Source organism: Mytilus californianus, unplaced genomic scaffold, assembly GCF_021869535.1.
Source record: "Mytilus californianus isolate M0D057914Y unplaced genomic scaffold, xbMytCali1.0.p SCAF_11, whole genome shotgun sequence".
Taxonomy (NCBI): Eukaryota; Metazoa; Mollusca; class Bivalvia; order Mytilida; family Mytilidae; genus Mytilus; species Mytilus californianus.
The window spans coordinates 63,355,933-63,376,662 of record NW_026262593.1 but is presented as its reverse complement, the minus strand read 5'-3'; the positions used below and the strand labels follow the sequence as shown (position 1 = coordinate 63,376,662).

Below are 20,730 nucleotides of genomic sequence, written 5' to 3'. Positions count from 1 at the left end.
AAACTAAGTCCATTTATAAGTAAAATACGGAAAAAATGGAATTTTTTTTTACAAAATTTACTTCTGGATACTATCTTATGATCATAAACAAGCTTCTTTCCAAGTTTGGTAGAAATCCAGGATAGTTTAAGAAAGTTATTAAAATTTCAAAAACTTTAACCACAGAGTGAATGTAATGTTTCTTGGCAGAAAAACTAAGTCCATTTATAAGTAAAATACGGGAAAAATGGAATTTTTTTTTTACAAAATTTACTTTTGAATATTATCTTATGATCATAAACCAGCTTCTGTCCAAGTTTGGTAGAAATCCAGGATAGTTTAAGAAAGTTATTAAAATTTCAAAAACCTTAACCACAGAGTGAATATTTGTGGACGCCGCCGCCACCGACGACGACGCCGACGACGCCGACGGAATGTAGGATCGCTATGTCTCGCTTTTTCGACAAAAGTCGAAGGCTCGACAAAAAACCTTTTTTCAAGGGTAATACCTCCTATCAGAAGTAGAATTACAATTTCTGCTTTATAGATGTACATACATTTACTATGTTTTTAGATCTTTTCTTGCTCATCATTCTTGCTGTTTACAGTTTTAATTTATCTACTATACTTTTTTGCCCAAAATGCCCAACATGTGTAAAAATCCTTGTTAGAGGGCAATGACTCCTTTGAGAAGTCAACTGACAATTTCGGCCAAGTAGATGTATCTGTAGATCTGTTTCTGCTGATCATTTTACCAGGATGGATTATATGACCTAAAAAGTAGCACACAAGATGTGAAAAGTATTATTTTCATGAACTGTGTGCTAATGAGTTCAATGCAATCATTTTTTTTCATTGAACACAAGTGCAATACCCAATCATAAGAACTGGCTTCATAAACACACATACCAAGAAAACATAAACACACATACCAAGAAAACATAAACACACATACCAAGAAAACATAAACACACATACCAAGAAAACATAAACACACATACCAAAAAAACATTAAAACATGCAATGAAGGTAAAATATGAAAATCACTAAAGCATGACTGTAAGGCAAGAGTCTCAAATCTGAATGAACTTGCTTGTACCAACACATCATATATGAAGGTCTGGATGGGGGATCCTTCATTTCTACATCCTTTGTTTTTTTTGCCAATTTATATGATACTTTATCATCCCATTATTCCCTATTCTTCAAACCCTATCCAGACCCTCATATATCAACTTATCAACTGTCTGTCATAACTTTTTATCACAATTTGGGTACAGAGACATATTGGGTAGTTTGTGTTGTATTTTCATCATTAATTAATCAGATTTCTTATGAATCTGTTGATGTATATTTTGTACAGTTGTGGCAGGGCAAGTTAAGATGTCAACATTATACTAGATATACAAGAAGATAGATCAATGATACCCACTCAAGGGTCCTGAAGCAGTTGAGGAGGCAAATCTCATGATGTAAGGACCTTAATCACAAAATTAAAGTAAAATTTTATTTTACTCCAATAAATCAGAATTGACAAAAACTGATATTGGGAGTTCTTACAAAGGAGATGACAAGTACAAATGTCACTTAATGTAATCAAATGGCTATGTCTAGGCGCACATGTCTAATTAACTCCATTTCAAAATGTCAGATTGGAATTATTTTGTTTATAGTCATATCTTCATGTGATTAATTACTTTTGTAGCTTTTCTTTGGCAAATGAGAAACTACATGTGTGTGACACTGCATTGAAATCCATAATACAGTTTATGCAGAATTTCACTTGCAAGGTCAATACCCTACAATACTCTTAATAAACACCAATGTCAAATTATCTCCCCTTTGCATCAGATCTGAATTATTTTGCTTCTTGCACATCTTCACTTACTGTATATTGGTTTTTTTTTCGCGTGTGTTTTATTCTATCGCTGTGTTCACGGCACCTACAGAAACGCGAAAACTTGACCCCGCGTAAATTTCCCTGCCTTTTCCTAGATTTAAAGCTGTTTAAACATTTCATAAATAAACTACTAATTATCGAGTTTACATAAAATTGATATGTAAACTCATTTCACCCTAAAGGTGAAATTACATTATATATAAAATAAGTCTTTTGTATTGATCGGTAGATCACAAGAGTGTGTATAATTGATTAAGATATCTGTTTTTATAATAATTAAATTGGCCTATCATTCTTGTCTAACCTTTTAACAACACAGCAGACAGTGACATGTTCAAAAATGTTAATTACCGACGTCTATTGATTGTTGTCATAATCCGAACACTCTGCATTTAGTGTAAAAACTAAATTCAAATTAACAGATATTTACTCAGATATGCTTTCAAAATGCTCTGTTATACCAGCACAAACTTTATCAAAACCTTCATTGTTTACCATGCCGCAATGAACTTGATTTAAACGATTATTGAAAGATCTCCGAATGTGTGTAATTTAGTTTGTAGTACACATATTTATTTGTAATCAATTATCTGTCAATCAAATTTATTTTGTTTACATCTTTAACAATACAATAAGGTACTTTTTTCGCATGTATTTTCCCATTCAGCAAAAATTATACACAGTGAAAATTTAACTTGCCCATTTTGTCATCAAATCGGGAAAAAAGGTGACGCGAAAAAAACCTGACATACGGTAATGTGCTTCTGTTGTGTGATGTTACGTTGAATGCCACAGAATGATTTTGGAAGTGTCATCTTATACAAAAAGAATACCACATGATAATTATAACAAATACTTGTAAAGGACAATTATGAAGTCTTATCCATTACAATGTCAGATCAATATAATAAAATTATATGTGTGATATGATTGCCTTTGGGACAACTATCCACCAGAGACCAAATGGAGATAATGTAAGCAACTATAGCCATAGGTCACTGTACAGACTTCAATAATGAGCAAAACCCATACCGTATAGAAACCTATAAAATTCAAAACGTGACAAAATGTAAAACAATTTAAACAATAAAACTAACAGCCTATGTTACAAATAATTAACGAAAAACAAATATAATGGACAGCAACAAATGACAACCACTGAATTATAGGCTCCTGACTAGGGACAAACACATATAAAATACGGCGGGGTTAAACATGTTTGGGAGCATTCAATCCTCCCCTAACCGGGGACAGTGGTGTAAAAGCACCTCATTATAACAAACTATAAAAAAAATTCAAAGTTTTGCATAAAGGTCATCTTTATTTGGTGTGAAACTGCTACCTTTCTGTCAAATTAATCAGAAAATCCTCTTACAGTGTTAAAATGAGTACTGATCAATTTATTGAATGGTAATTTTTTTTAGGTATAAGTGCATTTGTATAAAAGTAAAATGGCAAAATAACTCAAAGTATAACAAAGCATGTATAAATATATATAACAAATAAATATCTAACATTTTGTCTATCACATTTAAAAATTAAATACGTTCTGTTAGCATGAAATTCACTTTGCTATAAATATATTAAAAGCTTTTAATTCAGTGAAATGGCAATAGATTCACATGGAATACAACACAGCATAGCAAATTTGTAATTTTGTTACTTTTAAATACATCAAAACTAGAATTTACTATGAACTTTTTTAAAGGCATATACACAGTACATAATGATTTTAAACATTGTTAACCATTAGTCAAAATCTTTTCAGAGCTTTTTGTCTTATCAAACTTTTTCTGAATAACTATTTTGGTGTTTATAACAATCAATTATATGAATCTGGTTTCTGATCTTTTGTTTAGCCTTTTAAGTAAAAATATATCTTTTAAGAATTTTAAATCCATTAAAAAATTAACATTTCTTATTCCACCTGCCACTCTTTAAAGAAGTCATTTCCTTTATTGTCTACTACAATGAATGCTGGGAAATTCTCAACCTCTACTTTCCATATTGCCTCCATACCTAAAAAAATAAAGAATATTTTGCATATGAAATAATTGATAATAATAAGTGGCAGTTTCTTTTTCAGAGGGTTAAAAAATCAAATATTCTTTTGGATACAAATCTCTAATGCATTGTGATTTCATTGTGGTTTAGCAATTTCAGTTTTTTTGCAAAAAAAATATTAAAATTTGACATATTGCACCTGAACAATACTTTAAGTTGTTGCTGTTGAAAAGTTATTTTAAACAGACCAGAATAATTATGGTAAAGTCTATTTTAAAGGCATAATAATCAATTGATGCAACATTTGTTACCAACTCAAACACTTGAGTTTCATTATCATTATAGAGCAGCTGAATAGAGAATCTATGTTACATCTGAGAATTCAACAAGAATATGTGTCCATGGGAACACCATGCCCTGCTCACACTATCACTGTTCAGTGTTAAACGAAATCTGGGTCAAACCCTAATTTGGTGTATATGTAAATTGTGGAATGGATGCAAAGACCAGAAAACATATTGCCACTCTGCGATCGAAGGTATGGTATAAAAAAAGAGGCTAATTAGTACATCCTTCATAGTTTTTCATAGATAATAAAATGTTTAAAGTTGGGTTTTTTTTAAATTATACTTTTTGTTTATTTTTCTGAAATCTGACTATTATATTTCATATTTAAAAAATTTCAATCTAAAAAATACTTGTATACAGCCTTTATCATCAATAGTATTACTATAAAACTTATAAAATTAATTATTTCCATTTTCTGCCGGTGTAAACTAACCTAATTCTGGATATTCTAATACTTCAACTTTTTTGATACAGTTCTGTGCTAGTATTGCAGCTGGACCTCCAATGGATCCAAGATAAAATCCACCATATGTCTTACAAGCCTTTGTTACCTGAAATAAACAAATTGTCAATAGACTAGATATATGTCAAACAAAAAACACTAATCTTCCTGCTGACAGTGTTTTCCCCAGTATACAGCATCATTGCATTTAAAATAGCACAGTTACTAAAATTACAGCAACACATTTATAATACATTCTGTTATAAAATATTTTCAGATAGTACTGTGGTACAAAAATAAAGCACTACAGAACTATAGTGCTATAAGGCCTTATGGAGAACACTGTGCCATAAATTCATGTTTTCCATATAAAATCACCAAAGAATACCAATTAACTTACAGTAACAATAGCAAATAGCTTTAGTTGTTTATGCAGTTCTTTAAATAAATAATTTTCATCCCAGCAATTTAAAAACGGCCTATATAATCTCTATTCTCTCATTTTAGGATAAATACCATACTGTATATAAGGATATTTTCGTGCTTGGCTTTGTTCTCCATTTGGCTTTTAAAGGGCAAGTTAAAATTTTGCTGACTTCAGATTTCCAATACTGATCTTTGTACAACGCATTTATATGGACAACAAAATATATTTGTGCATGACAAATTTCGTGTAAAATGTTGACCTCTTAAATAGCCAAAAATTAGACACAGGTAAAAATGTCCTGCTATCTGATATATGATGAAAGAGATACCTAACCAAATCACCTGTTTCTTACAGTAAAATTATGAATTATATTGAACTTTATAATAATAACTTTTTGAAGTATATCCACATACTGTGGACACTGGCCTCAAAAAGATTATATTTAATTTTATATAATCTTGACTCCATGCCAAAATAAATGGAGAATGTGTCCACATGGACACAGATGATGCCCCCGCTTGCATACAACATTATAAAGGGACATAACTCAAGAACAATAAAAGTGACGCTACCCAAATTTGTACTTGATCTGAGTTTTGTGGTAATAAGTATTGTGTAAAGGTTTCATAATGTTTGGTTGGGGCAAACTTAAGTTACAGAATGGAAACTAAAAATTTTGCAATTTTTCGATTCATAAAGGGGCATAACTGGATGATTAAAGTGACGCCACCAAAATTCAAATTGATCTGTGTTTTGTGGTAAAAAGCATTGTGTATAAGTTTCATAACATTTGGTTGAGGCAACTTAAGTTAGAGAACGGAAACTAAAAATTTTGCATTTTTTTCCATTTATAAAGGGGCATAACTCGAGAATGGTTAAAGTGACCCAACAAAATTCAAACTTGATCTTTATTTTGTGATAATAAGCATTGTGTATAAGTTTCATAACATTTGGTTGAGGCAAACTTAAGTTAGAGAATGGAAACAAAAATTTTTGTAATTTTTCAATTTATAAAGTGGCATAACTCTAGAACAGTTAAAGTGACGCTACCAAAATTCAAACTTGATCTGTATTTTGTGGTAATAAGCATTGTGTATAAGTTTCATAACATTTGGTTGAGGCAAACTCAAGTTAGAGAACGGAAACCAATTTTGGGATGTACGTACAGACAAGGGTAATACTTGATGCCCCCCTCCGCTATGGGGGGGGGGGGGGGGGGGGGGGGGGGGATAAAAACTGGTCTAAATAATAAATTCTCTCAAAGATAATAGAGAACCCATCTCTTATTTGAATGACATTGACTAAAATGAATTTCGCATATGTGTCTACTACCGAAAATTAAGGTGTTCCGCTGTTTAAATAATTGTATATTTTTGCAACAGTAATTAAGTATGGATAAATGTAATAATGGACTTTCATATCTACCTGTTTACTCCTGTTTCCTTTTGCTAACATGATCATACTACCTCCATCCTTTTGAAATTGTTCAACATAGGAATCCATTCTACCAGCAGTTGTTGGACCAAATGACCCACTGGCAAAACCCTAAATTTAATTCATCATATTATGTATTAGATTAGCTAGAAAGGCAATTTGAAAAGGTTTGTGTTTGCTTCAATATTCCAAACCCTTTCTGTGATATTTTACCATGAGAACCTAAGTTTATTACAGTTTTTATATAAAAGTTTGTGTTCTTTGGTCTTTAGTTTTTTGTGAAATAAAAACATTTTTGTAGATCATTGTATTACCAAGGTATTTTTTTAATCTTTTTTGATTTGGTATCATGTATGGCTTTTTGATACGACTTCTATAGCAACATAGAGGGTGAAAATACAGAAGGTGCAAATCCAGAAATTTCCACACAGGGGCAAAAAATTATTTCAAAATCAAGAGATACAGCAAATTGTTGAAAACGTGTACACATGCAACAATAGCATAATTAGGTCTTCAAAATCATCATTTTGATAAATTTATTTTAAAATCAGTAATTTTTACCATTTTTACATGAGTTGGGAATATCCTTGTAAACTCTGACAAAATGATATTTAAGAATTTAAAAAAAAAAATGGATGGACTCTGTACTTGTTTGAAAAAATTAAACAGCAAAAGACATATGTCATTATATTATGTTCAAATCTAACATTTCCAATCATTTATAAAAAAAAAAAACCCAAATATGTTCAGTTTTCCACAAGTTGACAATTTCCCTATATAAACAGAAAAATTCTAAAGTTAAGAGTTTAAGTAAATTAAATAGACTTGTTCTTTTAAATTTAAAGGCTCTTTTCTCTGCAAATCACATATGTTTATGTAGTCACTAACCTTTGGTGTTTTAGCAGGGCCAGCATAATATATTGGATGATTTTTTACATATTCAGGTAATCCTTCACCACTGTCAAGCCTTTCTTTCAATTTGGCATGTGCAATGTCTCTAGCAACAACCAATGTCCCATTCAGACTAACACGAGTTCTGATTGGATAATTGCTTAAAACCTTCAGAACTTCTGCCATGGGCTGATTCAAGTCGACCTTAAAAAAAGTATAATGTAGAAAATAATCTGAAAATCTAATCTGTTAAAAGCATTCATTGTTGTATCTTATGAATAATTTATACATGCAAAAAATGAATGCAGAATACTATATAGTGTACAAAAATGTTTGTTAATATATAGGTAAACAAACATTACCATGTATACACTTAAGATTAGAATTGGTTATATTCAATTTTTTGCTTTTGTGCAATACACTATGCTGTTGTGAATTGACCCCCCTCCACAATTTCTTCCCCCCCCCCCCCGCCCCAAATTTTTTTTCATCTTCCCCCCTTTTTTAAAAAAAAACTTTCCCTCAAGATATGGTCATAATCGAAGTGATACCAATATACGACCGCAAAAATTTTGCGGTCGTATAAAAACTGAAGCTTTGTTTCCGATTATATAATTATTATGTAAGCAAGAATGACATTTTGAAAAGATATTGCATAATTAGGCATTTTTATTATGGCCTAGGTCATTAAAATGTATGATGGAGGGTGGAAAGGAAACTGTAGTTTTTGGAAATGGTTTGTTGGTAATTTACAGTTGAATTTTAATTTGATGTATGCAAACTTACTGAACGTATTTTTGGTTGTGGGGAGCTTTGGACTTCCCTTCATACAATCCCACATCAATTTTAAAAAGAATAGCTGTAATTAACTATCTTCAGATCATAATGTAACAAATTTTTAAAAATTTGAAATGGATGCCCTTAAAATCTCAATATTCCTACAAGTAATAAATTCAACACATGATTCTGAACAATAAATGATAAAGTCATTGTTTTCTTTTGTTCTTTAGTACTTAGTTGGAAATCTGAATTTGCCTCTATTAAACTGAATGTAAAATATTTGGCAGCCATGTTGAATCTGCAGGCAAACATGGCAATTTTCTTACTGTTCTAAATCAAACAATGACCCTCATAATGATCATCACCATTTCAATGAGTTTAGTACGTAATGTTTTATTTGAATGTGCGTAATTTGTCACTTTACAATATTCGATCTGTTTGAACTTACTTGAACAACTTCTGAACTAAGATCTTTACTTTCTACTTCTGGTAAATATTTAGATACATTTGTTTCTAACTGTTCTAAAAACACTCCATCTTCTGTGATTTTACCTAATGCCTACATAAAATGGATAAAAATAGTAAAACCATATACAATACCTTGCATGAATACTTATAAAATGTGATTCCATGTTATTTGTTTTGCTATTTAATTTGATTTGACTTATTGTTACATATTTTGTGTACTCAGTTCAATGTTTTTTGTTGTTCAGACTACTCATATATTTCTGGGTGCAGTATTCATGGCTCAACATATCATTTTAAAGTGTACTTTCCTGTCAGTTTTTTTTTAGCTGAGTCTTCCCGGTCCATTATTTGCATGTGATATAGGGTAAAATTTGCCAAAAAATTGTCTGCTGCGAAAATAGGGAAAATTAAACTAATGCTAAAATTTCTAGATAAAGGATATAAAATTTTCTTTAGCCTTTGTCTTATTCAAAACAAACCTACCTGTCGATCTGCAGAGCATGAAACACCTATCCCTACAGGACAAGAAGCACCATGTCTTGGCAGTCTAATAACCCTAACGTCATGGCAGAAGTATTTCCCACCAAACTGGGCTCCTATCCCAGCTCTCTGTGTCAATTTGTGGATTTCTTCTTCTAATTTTCTATCTCTGAATCCTCTTCCATGTTCATTTCCTGTGTAATATACACATATAAAATCTAGTGTACACACACTTTTTTTAATAATTTTTTATTTGTTGTATATGTGAATTTGCTAAAGAGTTTTTAAGCTTTATCTTGTTTGTACAATGTCAAAAATCTACCGTTAACCATATAAATCACGGCTGATTAAGAATGCAAATCAGTAGATATGTCCACAAATATTTCCTGTTGAACTAAATTACAGTACTCTCTTCGTACAATACTACCTTTTCATAATCATCTAGTAAAAGTAATTTTTAATCCATTCGTTAGCAACTGATAATAAAGAGATAGTTAATTAACACAATGTAACATTCTAAAACACAAACTGTTGGACAGATTTACAATTTTTCTTATCATACCTTCAAAAACAATGCATTTAGCCATACATACATATTAGATTTACTCATTTACAAACAATTGAATTTTTATTAATACGCCTTTATGGATAGTTGTCTCATTGGCAATCATACCACGTTTCCCTTTTTTCATCAAACTGTATCATCAATTATCTATATGATTCTGCTAAATTATTTAGAAATTTCAATATCATGGCATTGTGATGACAAATAGATTTGATCCTACAATGTCAAGTGTGACCAAGAGCAATCAACTCAAAATGACAAACAGATTATCAAAATATTTAGCAGAGGCGAGTTTGATAACCACCTTTTACTAACCTTCACATGGTAAATTATCTAAATATTTAGCAGAGGCAAGTTTTACAGTCTTCAGATTAAATTCTGCCGATGTTCCTCCAATAACAACAGCCAAATGATAAGGTGGGCATGCTGCAGTACCTAGGGTCTGAAAACAGGAAGTTAAGAACAATAACAATTTATAAGATAAAGTACAGATGGAATAAGACCTTACAGAATGATGTTTTCTGAATGATTCAAAATTTAAACCATCAATCATGTTTAAATAGAATCAGTGGGAAATCTAGTCAATGAAGACAATAGAAAATTCACTTTTCTTATGAAAAAGTCGAAAATATCAATAATAAAACAATACCGGTGACAATACTGATCAATAGTTATTTCTAAACAACAATTGTACATTTTAAAGAAATTATTTGTTAAACTATGTTATTAGAAATATACATGCAAATACACGATTTTTATGTTCAGTATTTATCGAGATAATTGCATTAGAAGTTTGTGACACTGAAATCTAACTAGAGGCTCTAAAGAGCCTGTGTCGCTCACCTTGGTCTATGTGCATATTAAACAAAGGACACAGATGGATTCATGACAAAATTGTGTTTTGGTGATGGTGATGTGTTTGTAGATCTTACTTTACTGAACATTCTTGCTCCTTACTATTATCTCTATCTATAATGAACTTGGCCCAGTAGTTACAGTGGAAAATATTTTGTAAAAATTTACAAAAATTTACAAAATTTATGAAAATTGTAAAAAATTGACTATAAAGGGCAATAACTCCTTAAGGGGTCAACTGACCATTTTGGTCAAGTTGACTAATTTGTAGATCTTACTTTGCTGAACATTATTGCTGTTTACAGTTTATCTCTATCTATAATAATATTCAAGATAATAACCAAAAACGGAAAAAATTCCTTAAAATTACCAATTCAGGGGCAGCAACCCAACAGCGGGTTGTCTGATTCATCTGAATATTTCAGGGAAGATAGATCTTGACCTGATAAACAATTTTACCCCCCCCCCCCCCCCCCCCGGTCAGATTTGCTCTAAATGCTTTGGTTTCAGAGATATAAGCCAAAATCTACATTTTACCCCTATGTTCTATTTTTAGCCATGGCGGCCATCTTGGTTGGTTGGCTGGGTCACCAGACAAATTTTTAAAACTAGATACCCCAATGATGATTGTGGCCAAGTTTGGTTAAATTTGGCCAAGTAGTTTCAGAGGAGAAGATTTTTGTAAAATTTAATGGACAACAGACGACGACGGACGATGGACGCCATGTGATGAGAAAAGCCCACTTGGCCCTTTGGGACAGGTGAGCAAAAAAAATGTAATGCTGCATATTGATAAAAAAAATTAAAAAAATCATGAACATACAGAATCTAGAGATCTTTCGGGTTACCAATTTTCAGGGTGTTCCACTAAGTCCTTAGCATGTTACAATTTTCCAAAATAGACTATTTTTCACGTCTAAGTTTTCGAGTACACCGACCTGCTCTATGTCACATAAACATTCAATATAGAAATATTGTCTTTTCGTGAATGTAATATTAAAAGTCTGTCTGTACAGGTTAAAAAATTAAAGATAAATAATTCTTTTTACTATTTTTTATACAATTTTAAGAAAAGGTCGTCTCGATTTTTGTACATGTATTTGCAGTCTTTTCGATTTTTTCCCTTCAATTTTTACATAGGGATTAAGTCCTTTTGAATTTGCTTATATTTTTTTAGTAACTTAATTACAAAAATGTTAATCTTTGGTGCATATCAATCAATTCCTTTGGAATTTCCCCCCTGAACTCCTCTGATCTAGCTGCATATATATATGGATAATTAGCATGTTCCAGAGAGGTATACAGCCAGTTGAAAAATAAATTGAAGTTGGCACTCCAGGAATTTATTCGCATAGCAACATTTCAAACCAATTTTACATCAAGCTCCTATAGCCTGCTGTACTCATCGTTTACTTTTTAAGGAGGGAATTGATAACATTAAATAGAAGTTTTGTTTTTATTTCAACTTATTTCTATTTTAACTATTTACCAGAGCATTTTCCCGTGAATTTATAATTGATAGCATCCTTGTTAAAACGTGACAAACATTGAAAAGATCTAGTTTTCAGTGTTTACAGGGGAGGTAATATCTTGTCACTAGATTTCCCACTGGAATGTAAAGTGAAAAGATGGTGGATCTATATAGCTACATGTAAGAAATGATATCTCATTCACATATTAAATATGTTCACTGGATTAAATTTTTCAGGCTGTATTATTGTATCATTTGTATTAAATTTGTAATTAAGCACATGTAGCAATCTTGGAAATGCAATTGTAATTTAATTGATTATTCAAGATAAAATGGTGTATAAATTGCAATTGCAATGTAGTTGAAGGTTTTTGTAATGTAATTTTAATTTAATTAATCAAATTTCATAGTTGCAATTGTAATTTAGTTGAATGTTTACGTAATGTTATTGTAGTTTAATTCATAACATTTCAAAGTAATTGACCCCTGGTCTGGCATAAGAAAAGAAATACATGTGTATTTTATCTCCATATCTGCTGGCCTCTTGTAACCATTTATTTCTTTTGGAATGAGGACTAAGCACTAAAAACATTTTGCAACAATGCTTAACAAAACATGGGCATTTCATACTTCCTTCTCCAAAAAGAAAATTGGTTTTATATGTGCTTGAATTTGGGAACTGAAAGTACTTTTAAAGAATGATTTTTCACAATAGTGTTTTTGAGAAAAAAAAACATTTAAGGAGTGATATTTTAACCTTTTTTACAGTAAAGACGACTTCTTATAAATTCGGTCACCTTTGCTTTCTCATCCACAAACTTCAGAAGTTTTTCTGGATTCAGTAGAGCTTTAGTTTGTTGATATAGAAATGTTTTATTTGCAGATCCGCCTCCTTTGGCTATAAACAGGAAGTCATACTGACTTGAGTCTGTAGAATAGATTTCAATCTGTGCAGGGAGATTTGTCTTTGTGTTCACTTCTGTGTACATATCCATTGGTGCTACCTGAAAAATCAAGCAAGTTTAAAAGAGTGTCATGGACGTGAACATGAACAGTCGTACACATATTGATGTGCTTAATCCATTATCCAATGCATTCTTCATGCCTACATTATTACATTATGATGAGAAAGAAATGCTAAAAGAATTCAAAAGTATGTTCAACAGTCAGGACTATTCTGTAACAATAGATAATGAATAGAATATGGTCCATCTAAACGATTTAAGTAGCACCATTTAGTCTTCATAAGAAACAGATTTTTGTGGTTGTAACCATCTAAAGATATCAAGAATGTCCATAGTACACAGATGCCCCACTCGCACTATCATTTTCAATGTTCAGTGGACCGTGAAATTGGGGTAAAAACTCTAATTTGGCATTAAAATTAGAAAGATCATATCATAGGGAACATGTGTACTAAGTTTCAAGTTGATTGGACTTCAACTTCATCAAAAACTATCTTGACCAAAAACTTTAACCTGAAGCGGGACAGACAGACGGACGAACGAACAGACGCACAGACAGAAAAACAGAGTGCCCCTCTACTATCGTAGGGGGGCATAAAAACCGCAAATAACAACAACAACAAAGAAAATAAAAAAACAATTTGAGACAGTGGTGTAACAGCACAACATTAAGAAAAAACTGTTAAAATCAGTTGTTATGGACTCAACTCATCAGATGTGTACTAAGAGGGTCGTAATGGGGGTACCTTCATGCAATAACGTAAAACAAATTGCCAAATGATGTTAACGGTAATTTTTGGTGCATGAAGATAAATCATACACTTTCTTTAAGACGATAAAAAAAATCGACTGATTTTTACAAATCACGTAAATTTTTTTCCAAAAATAATGGTACCGATAATTATTTGAGACCTCTGACGAATCACGATAAGGATATTTTGACGAATCATGGTAAAATTTTAACCAATTTGATGTTAACGGTAGCCGAAAATTACTGTTTGAAGCCTGACGGTAATGGGCATTCCTACCCTCTACTAATCACATAAACATATAAGAAGCATAAACCTGCCACTTTTAGTTTTATCTAGCAAAATGATGTATACCTGAAGATAAATTTATGTAACAAATGGATGCAATAGAAATTAGCTATCGGGTCAGATCCTACAAATCAAAGCTAGGTAAAATATATTATGTGTAGTTTATGTGGAGTTTATATGTACCAGTACAAATATATTCAGGAAAATTACCTGTGAATACCTGAGATTTTTCTGTGTATATGTGTTATAAACACCTTTGGATAAAGCTTCAGCATCATTACCTTCTGTCCATACATACTGACCCTTCTTTCCTGAAAAATATAAAATAAATGTTTACTCAAAATATGTCAATGAGGGGTCTTTATTTCTGTATTCTTTAAATTTTTAGGCCATTTTTCTCTACCCATTATTCTCTTTTTTTTTTAATAATTTTAGTCCATTTTTTTCTTTTCTTTATTTTTTTTTTCATTATTCTATTTGTTTTGCCCATCATTCTCTATTCTGTAAACACCACCTAGAACCTCGTCAAGGAATACTTAGAAAGTAATCAATCAACATGATTTAATTACGTCAAAGAAGATGTTGGATAAACATTAACAAGACAGCAATGCAACAACAGTTTGAACAAAACAAAAAACCGTCTAAGAGTTCAACATACAATCCCAAATGAAAGGCAAGTATCCAGGCCATATGTCTTGCCATTTTGTCTTCACTTATATCTCTAGCTGTATCATAAAATTTTGCATTTCTCAATAAATCCCTTTTAAAGTCTTATTTTAACTTTCAAGCTAGTGTTATGAAAAGCATGCCCTCACTGTATAGCTGTAAATAGGGGGGAAGTATAGAGAGTTTCATCTCGACACAAGACAAAAGTTCATGTATTGTTCCTTTATAGGCCAATAAAAGCATGCAACTTCAGATATTCTTTATCTTCATATAATTTAATTTTGGATGTAACGCTTCTTCCGATTGGCTGACGTTGTTTTGTTTATCAGCTCATAGACATAATTTTGTCATGTGACTTTGACGTCATCAACGTTTTTTCATGATTTACTCCGGTTTAAAATGGAATTAAGAATTAAATTATAAGAAATGACTGTAATATTTTTTCTGTCTATTCGAAATAACATAAAAAATGTGGTGCACACTTTAAAATAACTCGCTATGTGGGTTATTCAGTGTGCACCACATTTTTGATGTTATTTCTTCATGGACAGAAAAAATATTACAGTCATTCCTTAAATAGTTGCATAAACTATCATCTGTTGAACAGTTATCAAGACAACAACTTTTCAGCATATTTTTAATAGTCTCCAATGTAAACGGAACCTCCACCCTACTAATCACCATCAAAGAAACAACTCTAAAAAGTATATATAAAAAAGAACCTGTATACTTTGTCATTCTTGGTTTCAACTGTTGCCCCAGTATTTAGATTTTCTTATTTAATTTAATTCCAATTAAAGTCACAAACACGAAGTCAGTAACTCAGTTATATTTAATTTAAATTTGAAGGTTGATAGGGTCTGTAAAAGATTTGTCTGTACATTCTAAATATCTGAAGTAAAACTAGAATTAGAAAGTGACCAGTACTGTATTGTCCAAAGAACAATTGGCAACATTGTGTAATATGAATCATTTCCCTACCCATACAAATAGCTGTTCCTGTGTCTTGACATCCAGGCAGAACCATGGCTGATGCTATGTTGGCATTCTTCAGAAGTTCTAATGCTACAAATTTATCATTCTCTGAAGATTCAGGATCTTTAAGGATATTTGAAAGTTGCTGTAAAATAAAAAAGATTGGATTCATAGTAATTGTTAAATGCATTAATATCTTCAAATTGCATGTTACATGACAATGAAAGTGGTGGTATAAGGTAGGCACACCATATTTTGATCAGTAAAATATATGTTTGCATTAATATTCTAAACAAGTTTTGGCCTCTCTACGCTCGCTGTTGTGTTTTACCATGACAGACAATACGACCCCTTTCCAGAATCCACCCTCTGAATTATCCGCTGTGACAGCTTAAAAATCAGTATTCCCTCTAAAACATTTGGAGAGAACATTATTTAATGGAATTGTTGCTTGCAAAGTGTTTTTTTTTTCTAACAAACAAATCAGGCTCATGATGCTGTGTGGCATACTATGATGTACTAGGCTGTACCATGAACATTTTAACATTTTTGTTACACAATAATCAATTCTGTATACCTGTACATATTAGGACTACTGGTATGTGTCAGACCAGCAATGATGCATATATCACCAATTCTTAGTATCGAAAAACAAGTCAAAATTCAATTTAAGTTCAAAAATTCAATGAACATTACCTGCAAGTGTCCAGGTCTAAGAAGATGTGCTATGTCTATCATTGCCTGTTCAGCTAGCAATGTTAAAGCTTGTGGTTCTACTTTTAGAACTTTCTTCCCCATTACATCAAAAGTTGACACATAGTCACCTGTAAAATACATGATGAAAATTATACATTAAACATAACATCAAAACTTGACACATTTAAAAAAATAAAAGAAGAATGTGTCTGAGAATATGAATGCCCTGCTCAAGCTTTGCAATTTTAAAAATTTTAAAAGGGGCATAACTCTAGAATGGTAAGTGACTCACTGCCCAAATTCGAACTTTGTCTGCTAGTTTTGGTTCTTAGCATTGTGTTTGAGTTTCATCAAACTTGGAATAGCAAAACTTAAGTTAAGAGTGTTGAAAAGAAAATGGTACGGACCTACAGACCGACAGATGGACGGATTGGAGGACGGTCAAAGGTAACACTTAATGCCCCAGTTGCCTACGGCGGGGGCATACAAAATATTAACCACGAAGAAGGCTATTTGATAAGGAGAAATATTTGTCAATTCTATCTTATTTCATCTTGTACGTGTATTACTATCCTATTTAAGAATTGAAAGCTTCTGTTTATAATTTTATAGGGTTGTAAAAGTGTTGACCAAAGCTCATTTTAAATGAAGCACAACCAACGCTTCAACAACCCTATAAAATTATAAAAAGAAGCATTCAATTCTGATATGATATTTTTATTCTACAACCATGAAATTAAGAGTTATATCAAGCTTTTTGTTTGTATTTCAATGCATTATTTTAACATTGTCATGGATAGCATGTGCAGTCATCATCATGATCATGATCATACATGTAGCTGTTGAATTTTATATGGAAATAAAATATGATATTGAAGAGCCTCACGATTGTTGACAGCCAATCAAAATTACGAATTCTAATGAAACATACATGTAATGTATTTATATCAGTATGACTGACCTCAGGTTACATACAGACAGTCAGTAAATTCAACAACTGCTGACAATGCCAGTGATTTCGACTCCAGCATTACATTAAATTCTACATACCCTTTCAATAAATTAATTGTACTTCCTATTCCATAACTGCTTCAATAAAAATAGTAAATGAATGAATGCATCTCATCACACAAATTCGCTAAATGATTATACAAGCAAAATTATTTGTACCAGAAGCCAAAGCAACTACTGTGCATAATAAAGGCATCGTGAAGGAAAAATCTGCACTTACAATAGCAGAAATCCACTAAAAAGAGAAATCGAATTATCTCAGTTATTGTTACATTTACATACCAGTTAGTTTTTTCCATGGTGTGTCTAATGGTTTTTCTGATTCCAGTATATCCTGAAAATGAAACGGTTTGACAGCAGCTGCTGCTTGTGCACTTTGGTTTCTTGTACTGACTGAGTAGATCTTAGCACAGATTCTTCTTACACATTTAGATGACTGCATTGTACCTTGAGACATAAATCAAAGATCTAAGTACAAACATGAAACATAAATTAAAATATATTGTTATCTTCACACATAAGCAGTCAGGGGTGCTACTTAAACAAGTGATTTCATCATCACTTATTTCAGTGATTTGATAAATTCAGTTATCACCTATTTAAGTGATTTTAGTGTTTTCCTTGATCTTCAAATGCTAATTTCATTGATTTTCCATATTTTCACAATCTTTTCTATAATTTTCCTACATAAATCAATTATCCCTTTTTCTTTGTATATTAATTTCACCAGTGCGCTTGGGCAGTAAGTTAGTGCGCTAAAGCTTTTAAAAGTACCCTTGGGAATTTTTCTGTAATCAAAAATTCATTAACTACTCTTACTATCAGACAAAGATCAACAATATTAGGTAACCTGATTGATTTTCTTTAGAGTTAGAATGATCTACTTCAAGGTTATGACCTCATCTACAAACTATTCCAGTTTTTGCATATTTTAAAAAAACTGTAAAAGTGTCAGGCTTCTCAAGCAAAAGACAATTTCTGCATATACATAGTTGTTTTTTCAATGGAATTGTTGTCTTTTTACCAATAAAAAAATCAAGCTTGTGTGAAAAATATCAAGAAAATGTTATAAACACTTATTAAAGTGATTACATTTTAACTTCTAAAATTACTTGTTTCAGTGATTTTAAAAAGTGTGTGTGAAAATTTTTTAAATTTCACTGCCAAAATCACTCGAGGGAGTGATTCTGAAATCACTTGTTTAAGTAGTACCCCTGACTGATAAGTCATATTATAAATGTCTCTAAACATTGTAAAAAATATTTGTTGAAAATAAGTTTAGATATCTTTAAAATTGAGAATGGAAATGGGGAATGTGTCAAAGAGACAACAACCCGACCATAGAGCAGACAACAGCCGAAGGCCACCAATGGGTCTTCAATGCAGCGAGAAACTCCCGCACCGGGAGGCGTCCTTCAGCTGGCCCCGAAACAAATATGTATACTAGTTCAGTGATAATGGACGTCATACTAAACTCCAAATTATACACAAGAAACTAAAATTAAAAATGATACAAGACTAACAAAGACCAGAGGCTCCTGACTTGGGACAGGCGCAAAAATGCGGCGGGGTTAAACATGTTTTTTGAGATCTCAACCCTCCCCCTATACCTTTACATTTTTGTACTTCTTCTAATACTTTTTAAAAATTGTTATTTATGAAATTCAGAATTATTGAATCAAACAACCACTTCATACATTTCTCATATATATAGTCATTTAGTTATCATCGAAATTTCAATAATTTTATTGAAAATCTTATGGTAAAGATACCAGAAATTGAAAGTTGTTAACAATCATCCATCATAATCCACAATGTAGTATAATACGTCAACATGAAGGTGAAACCTACCCAATACACATGAAACCAAAATTATAGCTTCAAGCACCATTTTTCATTGTAACTTTTGTAATAGTTTTTATATTGTTAACTTATCATGCTTATCAAACTAGTTGTTACTTTTATTTAACTTGAAATATCAAAAATTATCTGAAAACTCATCAAGTCCAATAGGCAATTTAGGAACTGCAACCATGACTGGAGGCTTATGATTTATAAGAATTTTTACTGTCATACGTAATTTTTATTCATGAAATGATGATTAATGATACATCAAATCTGATAGTTAATATTGCACAATGTATCAGGTCCGTTGAGTCCGTTCGCCCTCATCATTTATAAAGTTATATTTTTATTATTCATGGTATATATTAATTTTGATTTTATTTATTTTGTTCATTTAAATAAAAGGTAAAATTACTGGGGAAAAATGAAAATATTTTTGAAATTTGTTGATAAGACAAAGAGCCTCATTTAGAGATTGTTATTAAATGATAAATACAATAAATCTTATTTGTATTATACATTGTACGTCTCAGATATATGTACAATGCCAATTATGTATTATTCTGTGTTTGATCTCTGTTTTAATAACTACACGTAGCTTTGGTGGTTAAATTATGAAAGTATCATAAACATGATAAAAGAACAAGTTTGGAATTATAAAAATGTGGCAACTTAAAACACTGAGTGAACAAAGGAATTGTAAAAGAAGAAAGCGAATTTGAATTCACAGCATGGCTTTTGAAATTGAATTGTTTCGACTCTTCTAAATAAATTAAAAGAATATTTCTTAAATTTTTCACTTTATTTCAACACTTCTTATTCACATAATATCATGACACAATTATTCAACACAACAAACAATACAAAATAATAATAAGGGCAAAGTTGACATGGGATAAACAGGTAAGTGGGCGAAAAGGTATGTTGCCAAACGTAATAGGATTCCTCAGAAAATTACGTCCATCAAATTTTAAAATTGTAATAGGCAATGGCAAGAGTTTTCTATCAGATACGAACTACTAATTTATCCCTATCATTTAAAGTAAGGTATTTTCAAAATTTAACGGATTCTGAGAGACTTATGCATCTTCTAATTTAATTCTTACTGACCGAGTGTATTGAATGGAGCTGTGGGTGTAAAAGGCACCGGTTAGAGGTGAGGTAGTTATTAAGGGATTTTGAGGCAGCCAAATCAGAAAATCGATCCGAACTCAGAATCCCAAAGGAATTAGTGTATTGACAAATCAGATTCTAAGAAAATTTATAATGAGCCCTGACTAAACTTCTAAAGTGCTTCAAACAAAAATCGTTAAAAAATGTAATTAGAACATATAATCTAAATTGCTTAATGAACATTCTGTAAAGATTGTGATGTTTTGCAACCATTCATTAAATCTACCGAGGACCTGAACCTCAAAATTCTACTGATGAACAAATAACCTTCTGAAACAGAATTCTGCTCCAATAAATGTGTCAAAGAGGTTCCGAAAA

The 20,730-nt window shown here is 31.5% G+C and overlaps 1 protein-coding gene across 2 annotated transcripts; it reads right to left on the bottom strand.

Annotated features, from left to right (window-relative positions):
* Nucleotides 1-3,356: 3,356 nt before the first annotated feature.
* On the bottom strand, nucleotides 3,357-20,721 carry LOC127720494 (fumarate hydratase class I, aerobic-like). Of its 2 annotated transcripts, none has more exons than XM_052227081.1 (13): nucleotides 20,680-20,721; nucleotides 17,677-17,841; nucleotides 16,384-16,511; nucleotides 15,694-15,832; nucleotides 14,257-14,357; nucleotides 12,842-13,048; nucleotides 10,034-10,160; nucleotides 9,157-9,347; nucleotides 8,654-8,764; nucleotides 7,423-7,629; nucleotides 6,526-6,645; nucleotides 4,665-4,782; nucleotides 3,357-3,898 (listed from the first exon to the last, which is right to left on the bottom strand). In XM_052227081.1, exons 2-13 carry the CDS (start codon nucleotides 17,834-17,836, stop codon nucleotides 3,798-3,800), a joined length of 1,710 nt encoding a protein of 569 aa, XP_052083041.1. In that variant the 5' UTR covers nucleotides 17,837-17,841; nucleotides 20,680-20,721; the 3' UTR covers nucleotides 3,357-3,797. The 2 variants fall into 2 exon arrangements, with proteins under 2 accessions (XP_052083041.1, XP_052083042.1); XM_052227082.1 differs by having other exon boundaries at nucleotides 20,639-20,683.
* Between the last annotated feature and the right edge of the window lie 9 nt (nucleotides 20,722-20,730).